Below are 20,582 nucleotides of genomic sequence, written 5' to 3'. Positions count from 1 at the left end.
ATTTAGCTTTTTGGGCTGAGTAAATTTGAAGTTATCGGCATGAAAGTACTTTTAACGCCACAACAACAATTAAAATGACATCGTTGGAGACATATCACACCCATATGAAGTTGCGCACCTGGTGCTCTGTTTGGGATTTCACTCAACCAGACTGACGCTATGGTGCATTGACTTAGTGAAAAATACACATAAAGTTTGTGTTTCAAATATCTTAAAAATATTTCACCTAGAGTCATGAAACCATGTAGGAATATTATACAGCACGCGAATTTGTCCCTGTGAGTTTTTCTATTTCATTTTGAAAAGCCAGAGTTATGGCTCTTGACTAAGTCAAAAAAATAAGTTTGTGTCCCATGCATCTAAAAATGTACTTGAGGTGGAGTCAATTGTTTTATAGCATGTGAAGTTGTGCACCTAGTGATTTTGTTGTTGTTTTTTGTTTTGGATTTCGATTAGATAGGCCAAAGCTATGGTCCTTGACTTAGTGAAAATTACACATGAAATTCGTAAAGGTTTGTATCACAAATATCTAAAAATATTTCACCTAGAGTCATGAAACCATGTACAGTCACTGTGCCAGAATTCGTGTGGTGTGGGGGCAGCACCTGTGTCCTATGGGCACATATCTAGTTTTGACTAAAAGACCTTTCCATGGGTTCATATACTTTATGAATCTCTTATAAATGATACAAACCTTTAAAAGTTATAAAGCGAATTAACGTTCCATCATAGAACACGAAATGTTGCGCTGCATTACTGTAGGGGGAGGCCACTGCGGATGAGACTGCAGACAATTTTGCGCATGTGTAGTATATAATTCTGTGCAAATCGTGTATTTTGAATATATATATAACGTATAGTTTGCTCATTCACTGTTTGATAGAATTGACAGTCACCTTTAATATAACCGGTATAGAGTATTTTTTGGTGTCACACTCTCATTCGTTTTAAAGGGAAATCTGTTCAAACTTGGACAATATATAATATCTGCTAATGATGATCCGGGAGAGAAATATCTTTTATGTATAAATATTTTGTTGTGTAACTAACACTTAACCTGAAAACTTAAAGTTTTAGAGCATTATAAAAAAACTTAGGGACTTATTAAATGTTTTGAAATCTAACCCTTTCTGGTAGTGGACACATAATGACACTCAACAATGTTTGTGTTATTAAGTATTCTTGTTAGGTGATTTGTAGCTCAATGTGCATATAAGTTTCTGTGCAAAAACTGAGAAGGTCTTAATTTCATACAGAAGATATGTTACTTGCTCATAGGACATTATGGGTCTCCTACTTTGAAGAGCATAGTTTTCAGAGGAGGTAATGAGCAAGTTGTCTAAATATCAAAAGTAGCCTTCCCACACATCTAGGTTAAATAACACATTTACCGGCTTTGATCAACATTTGAAAATTTAGTAATGTCATGAAGAAGAACACAATGATGTACATAGTTCAAATATTTTATTTCAATATTAATAGCATATTTTGAATACCTCTTCAACAAGCCATGGTTAAATCACACACAGTATAATAGATTTATATTGATATTACAAGAACAGAAGTAGCACATCTTTTGATTATACAAAATAATGTGTTTCAAAATTAGAAACATGTATATTTACAATGTATCAAATTAATGAACAAGAGGGCCGCATGCAGCTCTACATCGCTCACCTAAATAACAAAGTTATAGAAAAAGCAAGGTAGCAACTGGCAATTTTAAAAGTTCCAAATTTTACATAAATTACGCGATTCCTACTTCTCTGGTTTGTGCTAGCAGGAACTATATAGCTGACTTGAGCATGTTGTATTAGCATACCAGAATATTTTTGATTAAACATAATTGCCAATTATCATGACAGGTCCTTTAGCTTCAAATGAAAAACACTGAGGTGGAGGCAAAAGTCTGGTCAAAATTCAGCAAATGGTTCACAAGAACACATGGTTTGATGGCTTTTACCCTAATTAAAACCAATTTAAAGGATTTTTCTTTTGTGTTTCTATCTTGGGTGCTTAGTTTGTGAACACTACAGAAGAAGTTTGGTCAAGATCCATCCGGCAGTTTATTTCAATAAATCATTTAAATGTTTTGTTTTTTTGTTGTTGTTTTTTCTATTTAAAGTCCTGCGGCAAAACCAAAACATTTTAACAAACCTTAGAAATCAATGCCAGGAAGCTTTTAACCAACTTTGATCAAATTCCGTTGTGTGGTTCACAAGAAGAAGTTCATGAGAAAAAGTTGTTTATACAAAACTGTGAAAAATAGATAACAGAAGCCGGACTATCAACATGTACTAACAGCTCATCGTAAATCTTTGGTTCAGGTGAGCTAAAAGCAAGATATAAACTATATAACATTTTGCTTTTCATGTCAAGTAGGGACATCAGTATTTACAAAACAATGGAATCTACATTTTAACATAAAGGAAAACTCTCTAGAATTGATTCTGGCAAGCACTTTTCAATTCATCTCATTTGTGAATGTTTAGGGGATGGTGTAGAGATATAAAATCCCATATGGAAAAGTTCATTTTTCCCCATTTGAATGAGAAATATTTCTTTTAATCCATTTTTCCAGAGAAAATGTAGCAATTTTTACTGTGAAAAAGTTAAAAATTAATGTCCTTTTTTTGTTAAATGAGAAAATACAATTAGATCTTTGCTCTTTTACAGACTAGCTGTGAAGAGAGATCGCCTGAAACTAAAGACAATATATTTTAACCAGTTAATAAAGACAATTTGCAAATAAAGCTTTTTGGATGCTCCCGAGGGTGAACTTTATCGATAGGTAGACAGTTAGTTTGTTCTTACAGTGAAGTAATCACTTCTATACACCCTTCTTAAATCCATAAAATTACTTATTCAAAAGGTTTACGTATAAAGACTCCCTGCTACCATGCAACAATCAATTTTTTATTAACAAAAAACAACAGTATAAACAATCTTGCAACAAACATATTTTCATATCTATATCATTAACAGTATATATAATTCTAGGCCAATACCAATAACTGACAATTAAGCCTATATGAGAAGACCTTTTGCAAACCTAAATCTCATCCAATCAAAACAGTAATATGACCGGTTTAACTGAGTCTCTTTATAAGAGGTAATGAAATGAACAACACTTCTCACTGCCCTTACCACAAGTAGAAGGCAATTATTAATCTACATTAAATGGATTCCATGATCAAAAAGAACCAGATATTGTAATAACATTGAGTCCAGTAAGTCCTCAGAGAATGCACTTTTTTAATTAAAATAAAACTAAAAAACATTTCTCTGGTGGCAGTACAAATCCTAGTAACTTGGATAATGCTGAATGTATTAGCCTTATTACAATACTTTCATTTGCCTTATCACAATACTTACATTTGCCTTATTACGATACTATAATTTGCCTTATTACGATACTTACATTTGCCTTATTACGATACTTTCACTTGCCTTATTACACTACTTACATTTGCCTTATTATGATACTTACATTTGCCTTATTACACTACTTACATTTGCCTTATTATGATACTTACACTTGCCTTATTATGATACTTTCATTTGCCTTATCACAATACAGTCAAACTTGGAAGAATCAAAATGTGGTCTTTATTGGGAGGTGGTCTTTTTTCACAGATTAAAATCCACTGTGAATCATAAAATGGGAAGCAAAACATGTGGTCTTTAGAGTCAGGTGGTCTCTCTTCAGAGGTGGTCTTTTACAGAGGTTTGACTGTACTTACATTTGCCTTATTACGATACTTTCATTTGCCTTAGTACAATACATTTTAATACATCCTGTCAAACCTGTATTAAGCAGCCAGCAAAGGAAATGATACAATGCGGTTGCAGATGGCTACTTAGGTTTGGTTGAAATTAGAATGAAAAATCAATTTTGGAACTTTAGAGAAAAGCTCACAGACAGGCTGCCTAAGGCAAATGGCTGCTTAATACAGATGACCATTATGACAGGTTTGACTGTAATGCTTATCTACCTCGGAAATTATCTTGTTATAGCCTCACCTTTAACAAATACACAACTTAACATAATAAGTCAAACAAAAAGTCTGACACTTAACACAAATATATTTATTTTTGCAAAATAACAAATAGATTTATTTTATATGAAATACTATTTTCTGAGTATGGCAAAAATTTTGTTTCTGGCAATCTGGAAATTTCTGACAAATCATGAAGTCACTGATGTGAATACAGAAACAGTTGACAAATTGAATCTACTGACAACACTGTCTAAGTTTAAGTAAAAGCTAACAAGTTATTTATTTCTGACAATATGCGGAAACAATGGTATTGATGAAGTCTGTACAAAAAAGTATAAAAATTGCATAGATTTTCTTAATTTAAGTCTTGGCCATGGGGACTTCAAAAGTAGATTGGGTAATATTCACATCACTTTTATTACATAACTGAATAGTTAACAGCCTGGTTTACTTTACAAATAATTTGCCATTATTGTTTTCTATTACAACATATCAGAAATATTTTATTATGCTAAATTTTATTATCAACGATGCCTATTAAGAGAGACTTTGCAAGATGCAAGACCTGCAAGTTGTCTTAATGTGGTTAACAATTGATTTTAAATTCATGAAACTCGTTCCTGTGGTTAAGACGATCCGTAGCGGACACAAATTTAACCTACTGCATCTTTGACCTCTGTGACCTTGACCTCTGACCTCATGACCTGGGTTGAGCATATTTCTCCCAAAAAAAGATAATTAGCTAGAAATACTTGAAGAGATTAATCAAAATCCTAGTAAAATCTTCATGGCTGTTTTGACAAGATTTGAACTGTTTGCCAACATAAGTAAAACTAGAAAATGCTTTAAATTTGTAGAAATGCGCATGTCTCCCCCAGTGCATAGTCATTTAGGCAAGAAGTCAATAGGGGACAGGAGCAAAAGTCAAAGAGACACTGATGGCTGGCTGCAATAGGGATCTTGGCATGTCCAATCATCCTACTAGGTTTTCCATGTTCAAACCCCTGTGACCTTGACCTTTGATCGAGTGGCCCTTAAATCAGTAGGGTCATCTACTCTGCATGTCCAATCATTAAGTATCAACATTCTGGGTTAAGTGGTTCTCAAGTTATTGATTGAAAAGAGTTCAGCCCCTATGACCTTGGCCTTTAATGGAATGACCCTAAAAACAATACTGGTCATCTACTTTGTAAGTCCTATCACCCTAAGATATTTGAAGTTTCTAGGTCAAATAGTTCTCAAGTAAATGACTGGATATGGATTACCATGTTCTATCGACTGCGGCCTTGGCCATTCATAGAGTGACCCCAAAATCAATGTGGATCATCTACTCTGCATATCCAATCCTCCTATGAAGTTTCAACATTCTGAGTCAAGTGGTTCTCAAGTTACTGACTGGAAATGGTTTTTCATGCTCAGGCCCCTGTGACCTTGACCTTTAATAGAGTTATCCCAAAATCAATAGGGGTCATTTACTCTGCATGCCCAATCATCCTGTGAAGTTTCAATATTCTGGGTCAAGTGGTTCTCAAGTTATTGATCGGAAATGGTTTTGCATGTTCAGGCCCCTGTGATCTTGACCTTTATTAAAGTGAACCTAAAATAAGTAAGGGTCATCTACTCTGCATGACCAATCATCCTATGAAGTTTCAACATTTTGGGTCAAGTGGTTCACAAATAACTGACCGAATATGGTTTTCAATGTTCAGGCCCATGTGACTATGACCTTTGAGAGAGTAATCCCAAAATCATTAGGGGTCATCTACTGTGCATGTTCGATCATCCTATAAAGTTTCAGCATTCTGGGTCAAGTGGCTCTCAAGTAACTGACCGGAAATTGTTTCCATGTTCAGGCCCTTGTGACCTTGACCTTTAATAGAGTAACCCCAAAATCAAAAGGGGTCATCTACTCTCTGCATAAACAATTATCCTATAAAGTTTTAACATTCTGGGTCAAGTGGTTCTCAAATTATTGATCGGAAATGGTTTTGAATGTTCAGGCCCCTGTGACCTTGACTTATATAAGAGTGACCCTAAAATCAAATCAATAGGGGTCATGTACTCTGCATAACCAATCATCCTATGAAGTTTCAACATTCTGGGTCAAGTGGCTCTCAAGTTATTGATCAGAAAATGTTTTGCATGTTCAGGCCCCTGTGACCTTGACCTTTGACGAAGTAACCCCAAAAACAATAGGGGCCGTCTACTCCATAAGCCATACCACCGTATGAAGTTTGAATGTTCTAGGATAAATGATTCTCCAGGTATTGATTGGAAATGAAGTGTGACGGACGGACGGACGGACGGACGGAGATGGCAAAAACAATATGTCTCCGGGGGGAGACATAAAACAATAATAAATATTAAAATTGCAAATATTACTGAATATAAAACAACTGGACTATAAGCCAATAATAAAACCTTTGTGAATAATAGTCAGTCTATAGTCCAAGGTATAATATACACACGCTGATAACATGAGAAAATATTAGCTGCAAGCAAAAATAATTATCTGACAATCGTTGATGAAATAATTACAATAAAATCTGTAAATCAAATTAGTTTTTCGCAAGTATTTTGATTTTAATGAATCATTTCTCCACTAGAAATCGGACAAAATCTGTTTCTGTATATAAGATATTATCTAGCAAAATCTGCTGCCAACAAAAGTTGCATAATATATGATTGCAACAATAGAAAGTTAGGTCTTGGTTCCTATCTGTTACTGATGATCTCAATAAGGCTGGTTACCAGAGCAGTAAAGGGTCCAGTTTCATCCCATTGACGTCAATTTTAGAACACTATTCTAAAATGTTGGAACAATGATCTAGGGTATGAATGGAATTTGACCTATTTGTCCCAATGACAACAATATCAGAATACCGATCTAAAATGTTGGAAGAATGTTCTAGGGAGCCAGAGTAATAGCCTACTTTTTCTAAATGACGATTTCAGAAACTATTCTAAAATTTTGGAAGGATGTTCTAGTGAGCCAATGGAATATGTCCTAATTCATCTCAATATATGACTACAATTTCAGAAAACTATTCTAGAAGTTTGGAACAATGTTCTAGGCAGCCAGTTGAATATGTCCTACTTCGTCCAAATGACAACAATTTCAGAAAACTATTCTAAATTTTTGGAACGCTGTTCTTGAGAGCCAAAGGAATATTACCGATTTTATCTCAATGACAACAATTTCAGAACACTATTCTAAAAGTTTGGAACACTGTTCTAGGGAGTCAGTGGAATATGACCTACTTTATCTCAATGACAACACATGCAGAAAACTTTTCTAAACTTTTGGAACACTGTTCTAGGGAGCCAATGGAATATGGCCTACTTTATCTCTTTGACAACAATCTCAGAAAGCTATTCTAAAATTTTGGAACAATGTTCTAGAGAGCCAAAGGAATATGTTCTACCTCATCGCAATAACAACAATTTCAGAAAACTATTCTACAATTTTGGAACACTGTTCTAGGGAACCAGTTGAATATGACCTACCACTGGCACCAGACCAGAAAAAAATGCCTCTGTACATGTTATACCCTTCTCCTAGGAATTCTATAAGAACCATGGTCATGAACGAGAAAATAGACTAACCCATTTCAATCGCGCATCTCATACCTAAAACGCGGAGTTCGGTAAATATGTACTATGGATATTGAACAAGTGGTAATTTATCTTCCATTGTGTACCTGTCACGTTTCTTCAATATTTCTTAAAGAAACAAATGGATTTTAACAAAATGTAACGCATTTTGTAGTTCTGTACCAATGTTAAATATAACTGACATCTTTCACCATGAAATTACCAGATATATTTCGTTCTAACATTTTTAATTATTCAGTGAAAATCGAGTAATAAAATGCTCCTTTTTTGCATGTGCCTTAGTTGTGTACAAAAAAAATGTTGAAATTTCTAACATCTTTATGTGGACTGTTACAACTGACACTATGGTGTACTAGCCTGGACACCATTCACTCTACCTAATGTGAAATAATTTTATTTTGTGGACATGACATTTGATGGTTTTGACCAAAATGGCCATTAACAAGGGATATGAATTTGTTTACTTCAATCTTTAAAGATAATATTATGTAGCCTTGGTAAGTTTACTTATTCATTGGCTTTATACTTTGATGGATTGACGCAACAACAAAATCCATGAACATTTATCCACACAAATATTTACAATTTCACAGTATATATAAGGCACCCATCAATTGACTCATCAAAACAAAATGTGCAAACTAAATATCACCAAATGGTGAAAGCAGATCCATGTCTATTTTTCAAAAGTATCATTTTGTACAAGCTATGAAATACATTTAAGTATTTTTCTACCACAAATGTAAACAAATATTTTTTCAATATTAGTTTAAAAATAAGTCTGACACAGTTCGATCTTTTTTTCAAATAAATTATGCCATAAGTTTAATAATTACGAACTATATCAACAGTACATGCAGTGGTGAATGTTTACTTATTAAAGTTTCCAAGAAATCATCCTGAAAAATGTGCCCTATTTTCTGATCCATTCTTTAAACTAAACCACTATTAATCTTCTTATTAATACCAATTAAACTTACTTTAATTTATACTGAACATGCTAACATGTGCAGATCTTCTTGGTATTCAGTGAAAAATAAACCAAGACTTTCATTACTTGCTGCTGCTGAGATGTGACCGTTTTCCCCTCTTTTAATAGGTGTATGTTTGTCTTGGGGTGGGGACAGCATCTTCCAACCATATTTCAATTATTTATAGAAGTCATTTCATAAAAAAAGTCCTGGATACATTACAAGCATTATCCTCTTTCTTGGAAAATAACTGACAATTTCATCAAAAGGAAGTAAGGGCAAAATACCTGGATACATTTACTTTAGTCACCATGGAAATGCGTCTCACTCAGAATTATAACCTACAACTGCCAGATTGTTAGCGGATTGTTAGTTTGATTATGGTTAAATATGCAAATTACCTGGATATCCTGTTTTAAATTAACAATGTGGCAATTTGTGTAAACAAATGAATAAAATGCGTGCCTAATTAATTTTGCTGTAATGTGCATAATTATAAACTTGTAAGTTCTGGGCGAAATTAAGCATGCTTTCACTGAAAATGTACTTATTTAATAATCTATTTCAAATTAACCCTGCAAAATGTGTTAATTCAAATCATGTTCAAAATTAATCATGTTGTAATGTCGTTCTTCAATTTAACAGACTGTAACGTGTGCATTTCCTTCGTCTGTTTCACATAAAACATACAATTAAATGTGCACATATAATGGCAACTAAATGTTTCTCAAAATCTATTTTCATTGCCTACTTTTAGGCTGAAAATAAAATATATTTATTGTTTCCGAACAACTACAACAATTCGGAAGTTGGTTTTAATTAGAACCTCCTTTCTTTACTTTCTTTACCAATCTGAATATAGAAATCAATTTACACTGGCCCTAAATGCTATAAGCATTTATTTTCCTCTCTGCCAAGTACAGCTCCGCCTCTGCCCCTCTAAGACAAACGAATGCAGTAACAAATCCTCAGCAGAAGGTCGTTCTCCAGGAATGCGTTTAAACGTCAGTCTCAAAAAGTCATCAACGCAAGGAGATAAATCATTCGGAAGCGTAAATTGCGGAAAATCCTCAGTCCCTATTTTATAGATGGCAGCACAGGGTTCCAATTCAGCCCAAGGAGGTTCCTTTGTTAACATCTCGACAAGAGTACATCCAACACTCCTGAAATGTAGGTAGCTTTGTAACAATGACTTATCAAACATTAAAATCACTTTTTTTCAAATGTCACAAATTTGATTTGATTTGTGTTTAATGACACACCATCACAGTAGTGGCTAAATGGCACTATTTACATACATAAAATTTTTAGCGAACTGCAAACACACATTCTGTGTGCTTACTTGCGAACCAAAGAAAATGAAACGATGGACACCGATAACTCTACAAGCTACTACTGGCTTGAAAAGCTCAAAACGATTCCTAACAATGATGAAATATCTCAAATTCCCCAAAATACTGGTCTTTCAATGGCAAGTATTGGAGTCATGTCAGCATGAGAAGAATATTTAGGGATGTCAAACTGTACTTATTGTTTTAAATGCAAACAAATTAGTTCTGATCTCAGAGTCTGCCCTGAAACTACTTCTTAATTAACTCGCACTACAACTTGTAATTAATTCTGAAAACAATAATTTATTGTAGTAAATATGCTGTAAGAAAAACCACTTGTTAACAGCATCACTTAGTTGCCAACATCTAAATAGATAAATTTCATAAATTTTGTGCACCTTTCCTGCACATAAACAGACATTAATTTGCAAATATCTCATGTCAAAAATGTAAAATGGTACCCAACTGAAGACTTCAGGGACATTGAAAAAAAGATTAATCAAAGCAAAACAGCTATTGACTTGCCATTGTTTTAAATAGCAAACGCAAATGTTTTTGATCTGTTTTATATTGCAATGTTGAAGTCAACATAAGATGATAGTTTGAAGTATTCTGAACCAATTTCAATGCGAAAGATGCAGTCATGACCTTAGCGGGTAGGAAACCGACTTCGGCTAGGTATTTTCCATCGGTTCAACCAGATATCAACCATGACTAGATTAGTATGAACCATAAACTGAACCAGGTATCAATCATGACCAGCTTGGGTATGACCATGACCTCAACAAGTTACCAAACATGACCAGCTTGGTACAAACCATGACCTAAGAAAAGTATGAATAATTACCTCAGGTTGGTTCAAACACTGACCTAAGTTGGGCCTTAACCATTTTTTTAACAATACTGAGACAGTCGGCTAGAACTGAAAACAAAATTATTAATAGAAACAAATAATTCAATAGCACATGCTGGCCTTTAAAATAAATGTCTTACCAAATATCGACTTTTACCCCGTAAGTTTCTCCTCTGATCAGCTCTGGAGCCATCCAGTGCGGTGTTCCCGGGAAAGACTTGTGTCCTGACACACTACCTATAGTTTGTAATCGTTTACTTATACCAAAATCTGCCAACTTCACATTGCCGGTCCTGTCTCGTAATACGTTTGCACCTGAAACAGAGAATAACCGCAGTTTTAAAATACATTCACACCGAAAGCAGCAATATGTTTAGTCTTGTAACACATTAGCACCTGAATCAGAAAACGTATGTTGTCTCGTAATACTACAGCACCTGAAATAGAATATACGGATATTGTCTAAAATTTACATTATCGGTAACCTGAAATTTACTGTGCAGATTATCTATAACTTTTAGCTTTTAAAAAGGCTACTTTGGAAATTAAACTGTAAGAAATATAGCAAAACTACTATGCAGAAATGCTTCTTTTCGTTTTCGGTTAAATGTACTTTTTACAGTATATCAGTTATGTAAAAGATGGCTGTTAACTTAAGCAATGTCTATAGATTCAGTACTAGTACAGTAAGTTCTCTATTCAATTTTCAGGTGGTACATGCCATTGTAAGATCAGCTCTTGAATATATTTATAGGCTTAAATAATGTATATATTAACTGTCCCACACACGCATCCATGACTATAACATTTGTACTGCAAAGAAGGTTAATGTTACTATAAGGAGATCTTATGGAAGCACAGTAAACAACCATGCAAAATAACAGACTAGTGTGATCAAGTCTTTTCATCCTAAGTTAATGGACATGTAATAAGACTTCAACTAAAGTGTGATTACATATATTTATTTGGCAGTCTGATATTTTTCAGACTTTAATGAGTCTCAACGAGAGCACGGCTTTCCATGAAGACCCGAGAATGTCGATATCGCATGCGGAAAATAGAATTTTTAATTTGCCGACAGTCAATAAGTGTCCATATATCACTCTGTCAGTGACCAATTAATCTAATGGAGAATATACGCTGGCTAACTTAAACATCAAATAAGAACATACCTTTAATATCCCTATGGACTATCCCATTTTCATGTAAGTAGACGAGGCCTTCAAGCACCTGTTGAGTATACTTGGCAGCTTCTGGTTCTTTTAAAGATCCATGTTTATTTATTGTGTCAGAGATTGATCCCTGAAATTCAAGACATACAAATTTACTGCTACAATCTGTAATCTGTTTTAAATCTGGCCGAACACAATTTTCACACAAGAATACCACTTATTATGACGTACTGAAGTCTATCTTCTGTAAAATGCTTCTACAAATGTAGTTTCATTGTTAAATATTCATTTTATCTGCCCGTCTCTGAAAGAGCGTGGCATATTATGTGAACACCCGTGGCGGCCTATCTTCACCGAACTTACTGACAATGTTTATAGGCATAACATCTCAGCCAAGTTCGACAACCAGCCAAATCGCCCTAGGCATTCTTGTGTTATGGCCATAGGATTACTCGAAAAACTGCGAATTTAGTCTTGTCCGCTTTCTAAGTAGAACAGTTTTCATCTGATCTTCATCAAACTTGCTGACAATGTTAGTGGCATATATCTCGGCCAAGTTCAAAAACCAAGCCTTGTCTGTACTCCAAGTCGAACAGTTTCCATGTGATCTTCACCAAACTTGCCTACAATGTTTGTGGAAATTATAACTCGGTCAAGGACAATAACCAGACAAATCGCATCAAACCTCTTGGATTATGCCCCTTGAATTAGGCAAAGTTAGATGACGGGCGTTTCTTGTGACTGTCTGGTAACAATAGCTGTCCTTAAGACAGCGCGCTTCACTATTCGGCGATTTTACAGTAAAATGAATTGATGCCTCAAAAAGAGACCTTTACTTTAAATGAAGATACACCTAGTCATTAACTTACATTGTACTAAAGTTATAACAAGAGAGCAAAGATTGCCAAGTATGAAAGGAGCATTATGTCTGCCAAAAATACAATTAGAGTTATGGGGATTGTAACCACACATGTATATGATCATTATAAAGATATACTTTTTAATTTCAAGTCATTATCTTTCAACGTACCAGAAATATGTCTGAAAACGAAGCTTTCGGAAAAATATAATATGAAACTAAATCCAAGTATAACAGCTTGGTGACCATGGCCTTTGGTATAATGGACTAAGCCCCTGCACATACTTCGTTTGTATGCTGAACAATGATTATGTGATCCTACAGTTAGATATAAGCTATAGCAACAAAGAAAAACAAAGGTTGCCGAAAACCTTTAACCTTATAAATTACCTAATTACAGTCGAGCCCACTTATTACGAACTCGCTTTTAGGATAAAACTACAAAATCCGGATCCCCCGGCCGAGTCCTTCTATTTCCTTTGTAAAATTATTTCGCTGATTGCGAACTTAACGAATAATCGGTAGAAACGAACACGTTTTTGAAGTTCAATTAGCTTATTATAATAAATGTTATATTTTTCATCTTTTGATACGAATTAATTCTAGAAGTCAGCGGCCAAGTCGCCCTTGTTACTTTTAACTATTTAATAGTTTGAAACTCTAAAGTGCTGATATTTAATAGAAGTAAATAAAATGTGTTGAAAATAATGATATTGTCAACCTTGTGCTGCGTGGTAATTGGACAATGGAGTAGTTCGTTTATGTATTATCTCAATGTAAAACAATTTAATTAATAGACAGGTCAAGATTTAACGAGGTGTAAATAATTCTAAACACATTATTGACATTCTATTGACGATCTAGGTAGGCCGTGTCTTACAAAATATACAAACTTTCTTCCCATTAAGAATGATATAACAGAAATAATGTTGGCGGTTGATATAATTTGGCGCTTTGGACCTACAGTTTTACCAGTTTAAGTATGACTTTTGTTGAGAAATTTCAATGTTATCTGAAGATTAACCTTAGCAGTCTACAGCTATTAACTACTTCCATATATTAGTATCTATTCACCGATGATACCAGTGACACTGTCCAACATGCTCGGACAAATTATCCGGTGTCATACATTCAAGAATACGAATTTCGTTTGATACAGGTCCAGATGAGTTCGTATAAAGTGAGTTTGACTTATAACACCTTGGTGACCTTGAGCTTGTGGATAATTGGTTCATCCCCTGCACATATATTGTTTGTATGCTGAACAATGTTTATGTGAAGTTACAGTCAGACATAAGCAATATCCCAGCCAGCATGACTATATCGGCCCGGAACAGGTATAATGTCGGCAGAATGTGCCGATGTAGGGTCGACGTCGGGCCGTTGTGAGTGAGTGAGTTAAGTTTTACGGCGAATCGACACAAAATGACCATATATCGCCGTGATTTGACCGTTGAACTGCTGCAGAATATTAAAATCGACATCAATCAGTGTAACTATTTCGTAAGTCGGATTGACATCGGGCCGATATTGGATTCTCTAATATAGCTATATTTTTCAAAATATTATTGATAAACGTGAAAAAGTAATCTAATTGTTTATGTGTGCTAATTTATGAGGCAAATATGATGTATGCCAGAATTAATCAAACTAGGTTCCAAACAAACTTTGTAGACGGTATTTATCAAAATTGTATATGTAATAAAGGGAGGTTATAATTATTAAGATTTATTTTTTTTTTATGTAGAATACCGCCGTAGATATATTTATATTTACAAGAAAATGAAAAAAATCTAAAATCTACCGTAACGTTATATTATTACACAATGAGCATTAAGTTTCAGTGCTTAGTTAACAATCATCTCTATATGACTTTTGAATAATTCTTTATGTAAATTACTTTAAAATGCAGTTTTTCACCAGCTGAAGCTTATTGGTACATACGTTACTTAATTATATTATGTCTTTTGTTCATTAAAACTCTCCATTGATAGAGAGTGAGTGGCCCAGTATTTAGCAGGCTGGGCTACAACTCCAGCGGTCAGGGTTCGATTCAAGGTCGCATCTGATATCCCGACTAGTGTTCAGTACTGATACTGTTCCAGCACTATCAGCCTAGATTGGATGCTGGGAAGGTAAATATCACACCTGCCGTGGGCTCCGCTGGAAATAAGTTGATCCATCCATTTCAGGTGGGGACTTTCGTCCATTACCCACTTTAAACAAGAAACATTACCTTTTTCAAACTTTTATATCAAAACATGTAAATGTTGTGTTATATACCAATAACCTAGATGAGTTTTCATATAGGAACGCAGTTAAACAGCTCCGAAAGTTTATATGAACTCATTGCCCTATGCTGCTATTCTGTTAACTTCACATGAACGAATTATTTGACAAAACTGAATATTGTTCTGTAATGATAAATTTTACAAGCACGTATACATGTTTTAGTGACTCCCACATACAGTCGACATCATCCTTACATAATACATATATTGGCTTGAATTTTTGTTGGTATATTCCACCGACGCCACTTAAATATTCACCATTATAAACAATATGACATGTGCAAAGGTTAAGGTCACATGCACCCACATTAAGTTTCCCTTTTGTTTTTAGATAAAATTACATCCGTTTTATATCATATAGTATAATAAATGTGTTTTTCATCAGTTTAAGAACTAATTCAAAAATGAAATTACGTTTGGTTCTGATAGATATATAAAAAAAGCTATTAACAATACTACATTTCCAGAATATGAACACAGACGCAAGTCACAACTTTATTGTATATATAGGTAATACAGCATTGTTATGATGGCAATACAAATAATAAAATATTGTAGATATGCATTGACCAATTCTGGTATTAACTTTCACTGTTGTTTTATTCATTAGTACCATATAAATATCTTGCTTTTTATTTGTTTATTAATTACTATCCTTAAATATGATATTATCATAATATTATTTAATAACATTTTTATTTACTTCTTACCAATATAAAAATAAAATCTCATTCGTTCTCTAAAATGCAGATATCCACATTTGAAAGCATTCAGCAATTATAGATTTCCAGACAATCTTAAAGTACATACCTCTTCATGAATTATATCATATATATAGTTATAATCTATATACACATAGCCATACAGTACACACCTTTTCATGAATTATATAATATATATTATATATATTAGTTATTATTTATATATATATATATGCCTCCCGCCAGCTACTTTGAAAAGAAAATGCTGTTTTAGCATGCGGTTTGTAAAAAATGCCTTTGGACGGATATATTGTTTGATTTTACCAATCATCTACTTTGATCATCCTTAGTGGCATTTGGTGTAAACGTGCGAAGGGAACTGCATACAAAGACAAAAATATGTGACATTAAGACAAATTGCTGTGTTTATTTTATCTAATTGAGTTGTTCAGGCTATAACTCTAAAAGTGGTGAAGAGACTTTATTCAATCTGCATATAAAATTAGATGACATTAAGAGACGTTCTTGTGTACAAGAACCATAACTTAACATTGCTTTCTTCATAATAACATTCCTTTAATTAATTTTTGTGTTAGGACAACTCCAAAATTGTCTAAGGGATTTTGTGCAACTTTTCCACATTATGACAAGGTACGTTGAGAGGAAATAATGCCATCGTGCTTACTCTTTAAAATTATCTTTCTTTATCAAATTTATTTGTCCTGAACATTACAAATGGAAAAAGAATTTTATATAAACTGCATACTGGGATAGATATATTTACTGGAAAAGAAAAAGAACTCTTGTAACTGACACTTTTAAATTACCCTCTTTTAATACCTTTTTTAAAGATTTTCCAAGAAATGGTTCTAGGGATTGATTCTTAAAGGAACAATTTAAGGAAGTGTACACCAACAAACCACATTCTTTTATCATATTAAATTATGCTTGTCCTGAACATAAGTGAAAAATTATTCAAGGTATCAAATTGACATTTGATTTGCACATAATAAGAGGAGATACAATGTGCAGGAAACTGTCTATACTAGTTTATATCCTTTTTGTTATATTAAGCCAACAAAGCTCTTGACAGTGAACGTTGTTGTACGTGCCACTTTAAGAAATATCTTCCGTTAAATGCAATAGAAGGTTAGACAACAAACTGTACATTAAAATCGTTTCTATTCTGCGGGGTAAAGGTATTCAAGTTTATATAGCTTACATAACTAAACAAGCCTATATCCCGAATCTTTCTAAAGGGTGTGCGTTTATTTGTGTTTTATTTATTTCGGATACATGACGATTTCTAATCATAGAATGAAATAATATACCTAACCCTTCTGAAAAGAGAAACGAATAATTTATTGGCAATTTTTTCAGTTCTTCCAAATATAAACGTGATTGAATAGTTTATCAATAAAAGTAAGCATTGTTGTAATAATACCCTTTTATATGCAAGGTTATGTATCTTTTCAGTAGGCAATATGACCATGTTTATTTATATTTCATAGCACTTACTGCGACCTATGACATATATTTGTGACATTTAAACTGAGAAGCATTTGTATGATCAAACTGATTGCATTAGTTAGATAAAGGAAATTATCTTAATAAGAAATAACTGGTTAAGTAGTCTCATCCCGAATTAAAACAAGTCAGATCCGTCCGTAAGACAGCGTGCTCGACTTTTCTCACTGCTTGACTCTGAATTACAGCTTTACCAGTAAAAACTTGATAAAACTTTAACCAGAAAATCTAAGCTAACAAAGGGCATAACTCAAATTCAAATCAGAGTTAGAGGGTTTGTTTCTCCTGGTGTAAATTTTGATAGTAAAGAACTATTTAGTTTCAAGTCAATAGCTTTGATCATAAGTAACAGAGATATTTGACTTTATCAAAAACTTTTACCAAAATTCTTAGTCAAAAAGGGGCATAACTTCATCAAAATTCAAATCGGAGTTATGGAGATTGTTTCTTCTGGTGTAGACTTTGGTAATAAATAAATATTTTAAGTTTCAAGTCAATAGCTTTGATAGTAACAGAGATATTTGACTTTATCAAAAACATTAACCAACGGCAACGCCGACTCCGACGCTGGGGCGAGTGCAGTTCTAGTTTTTATTCGAAATGTTGAGCTAATAAAGCAACAAAAAAAACATTTAAAACTTTACAATAAGTCCTGCCAGAAGGTGAACTTCAACAGTATTTTATGAAAATATGCAAATATTACATAAAGATTTACTGAGACGTTTTTACTTTGTAAAATAAAAGCTTTTATAAAATTGTATAATTTTATAACTAATATATACTGAAGAAAATAGCTAGGTGCCCCCATTTGTGTTTGCCAATATCTTCAAAAAATAGCATAAAATACTCCTTGAAATGTTGTGTACACTCAGAACACTATGTTATTGATAAAATGCCGAACTTTCAACAAAACAAAAAACGTTCTCAGATATAATATTCATTCATTATACGATTTCAACCAATTTTTTGACAGGTCACAAAAAGTAAAGATTTTTTTTACAATGTGCATGTACATACTATAAATGAAAACGTATTTTGGGAAGATAATGAAATAACTTCGTTAACTTGCTTTTTCTAAACACAGCATTCATTATATTTAACCATTCGCTAAAAAATGTTAGCATGAACAGTTCTTATTCTAACAAATAGTATTCACTTGTTTACTAAAACATAGCTTTTACGTGTTTTTGTGGCTTGTTTACAAATGGGGTGAGTTAGTAAATTGAATAAAATTATATGTTGGCATCTCTAAATATTTTTGAAATTTTACTATTTTACTAACCACACGTGGTGCTAAAAGTATGTCAAATTTCAAAATTGTATTTACAGAATTTGCAAAGATATTGGAAAATTAGTAAATGAGTTTAGCTATTTTGTTCTGTATATATACCCAATGACCTTTAACCTTTATATATGAGCATGCAATGCGTTTTCGAGCACGAGTCATAATTCATTAATTCGATACAAGTGTATGGTTTATTTAAACCTATAAATGTAAATCAAATCTTGTATAATGAGAATTTATTCATGAATCTTTGCATCAGTGCCGAAAATTATGTGGAAATATCAGTTTCAACGCAAGACATTTTGACCTCTATAATTTGCATATAATGGTCATATATATTTTTGGAGACAGCACTCAGACAAACCAGGGATGTTTAAACTATAATAAAGTCTGTATCTCAAAGTATTTACATTCCAGCTCTCATAAACTTTTTTTCATTGGCTAAAACCACCAGACTATATGTCTATGGCTTACCCCTGGCATATATCTACTACTATTTCTACGGCTGACCCCTGGCATACATCTACTACAATGTCTAAGACTTACCCCTGGCATACATCTACTACTATGTCTATGGCTTACCCATTGTATATATCTACTATTATGTCTATGACTTACACCTGGCATTTATCTACTACTATGTATATGACTGACCTCTGTCATATCTTGACTACTTTGTATATGACTTACCTCTGGCATTTATCTAATACTATGTATATGACTTACCCCTGTCATATATTTACTACTTTGTCTATGACTTACACCTGGCATATTTCTACTGCTTTTTCTATGACTTACCCTTGACATTTATCTACACCTATGTATATGACTTACCTCTGGCATATATCTATTTCTACGTCTATGACTTACCCCTGACATTTATCTACTACTATGTATATGCCTTACCCTGTCATATATTCACTACTTTGTCTATGACTTACCCCTGGCATATATCTACTACTACGTCTATGACTTACCCCTGACATTTATCTACTACTATGTATATGCCTTACCCCTGTCATATATTTACTACTTTGTCTATGACTTACCCTTGGCATTTATCTACTACTATGTATATGACTTACCCCTGGCATATATCTACTTCTACGTCTATTTCTTACCCTTGACATTTATCTACTACTATGTATATGCCTTACCCTGTCATATATTTACTATTTTGTCTATGACTTACACCTTGCATATTTCTACTGCTATGTGCATGACTTACCCTTAACATTTATCTACTACTATGTATATGACTTACCACTGTCATATATTTACTACTTTGTCTATGACTTACCCTGACATATATCTACTACTATGTCTATGACTTACCCCTGGCATATATCTACTTCTGTTATGTCTATGACTTACCTTTGGCATTTATCTACTACTACGTATATGACTTACCCCTGGCATATATCTACTACAGCGTCTTTGACTTATCCCTTACATATATCTACTACTATGTCTATGGCTTACCCATGGCATATATCTACTACTATGTCTATGACTTTCCCCTGGCATTTATCTACTAATATGTCTATGACTGACCCCTGCCATATATCTACTACTATGTCTATGACTTACTACTGGCATATATCTACTACTATGTCTATGACTGAACCCTGGCATATATTTACTACTATATCTATGACTAACCCCTGGCATATATCTGCTACTATGTCTAAGACTGACCGCTGGCATATATCTACTACTATGTCTATGACTGTCCCCTGGCATTTATCTACTACTATGTCTATGATTTACCCATGGCATATATCTACTACTATGTCTGTGACTGAACCCTGGCATATATTTACTACTATACCTATGAGTTACCCCTTGCATATATCTGCTACTATGTCTGAGACTGACCCCTGGCATATATCTACTACTATGTCTATGACTTACCCCTGTCATATATTTACTACTTTGTCTATGACTTACCCCTGTCATATATTTACTACTATGTC

The 20,582-nt window shown here is 33.6% G+C and overlaps 1 protein-coding gene across 7 annotated transcripts in view; it reads right to left on the bottom strand.

Moving 5' to 3' along the window:
- Positions 1-1,449: 1,449 nt before the first annotated feature.
- LOC123544408 (mitogen-activated protein kinase kinase kinase 2-like) overlaps positions 1,450-20,582 on the bottom strand; it is a 61,832-nt gene continuing 42,699 nt past the window's right edge. For all 7 annotated transcript variants that reach the window (XM_053529597.1, XM_053529594.1, XM_053529599.1 and 4 more), the window contains 3 exons: positions 11,944-12,073; positions 10,912-11,086; positions 1,450-9,750 (listed from right to left, as the gene is read on the bottom strand). In XM_053529597.1, coding sequence (XP_053385572.1) covers positions 9,486-9,750; positions 10,912-11,086; positions 11,944-12,073 — 570 coding nt within the window. In that variant the 3' untranslated portion in view covers positions 1,450-9,485. The remainder of the gene's footprint in view (positions 9,751-10,911; positions 11,087-11,943; positions 12,074-20,582) is intronic.

Source organism: Mercenaria mercenaria, chromosome 18, assembly GCF_021730395.1.
Source record: "Mercenaria mercenaria strain notata chromosome 18, MADL_Memer_1, whole genome shotgun sequence".
NCBI lineage: Eukaryota > Metazoa > Mollusca > Bivalvia > Venerida > Veneridae > Mercenaria > Mercenaria mercenaria.
Note: the sequence above shows the minus strand (reverse complement) of the source record. Positions and strands in the feature narration are given on the sequence as shown.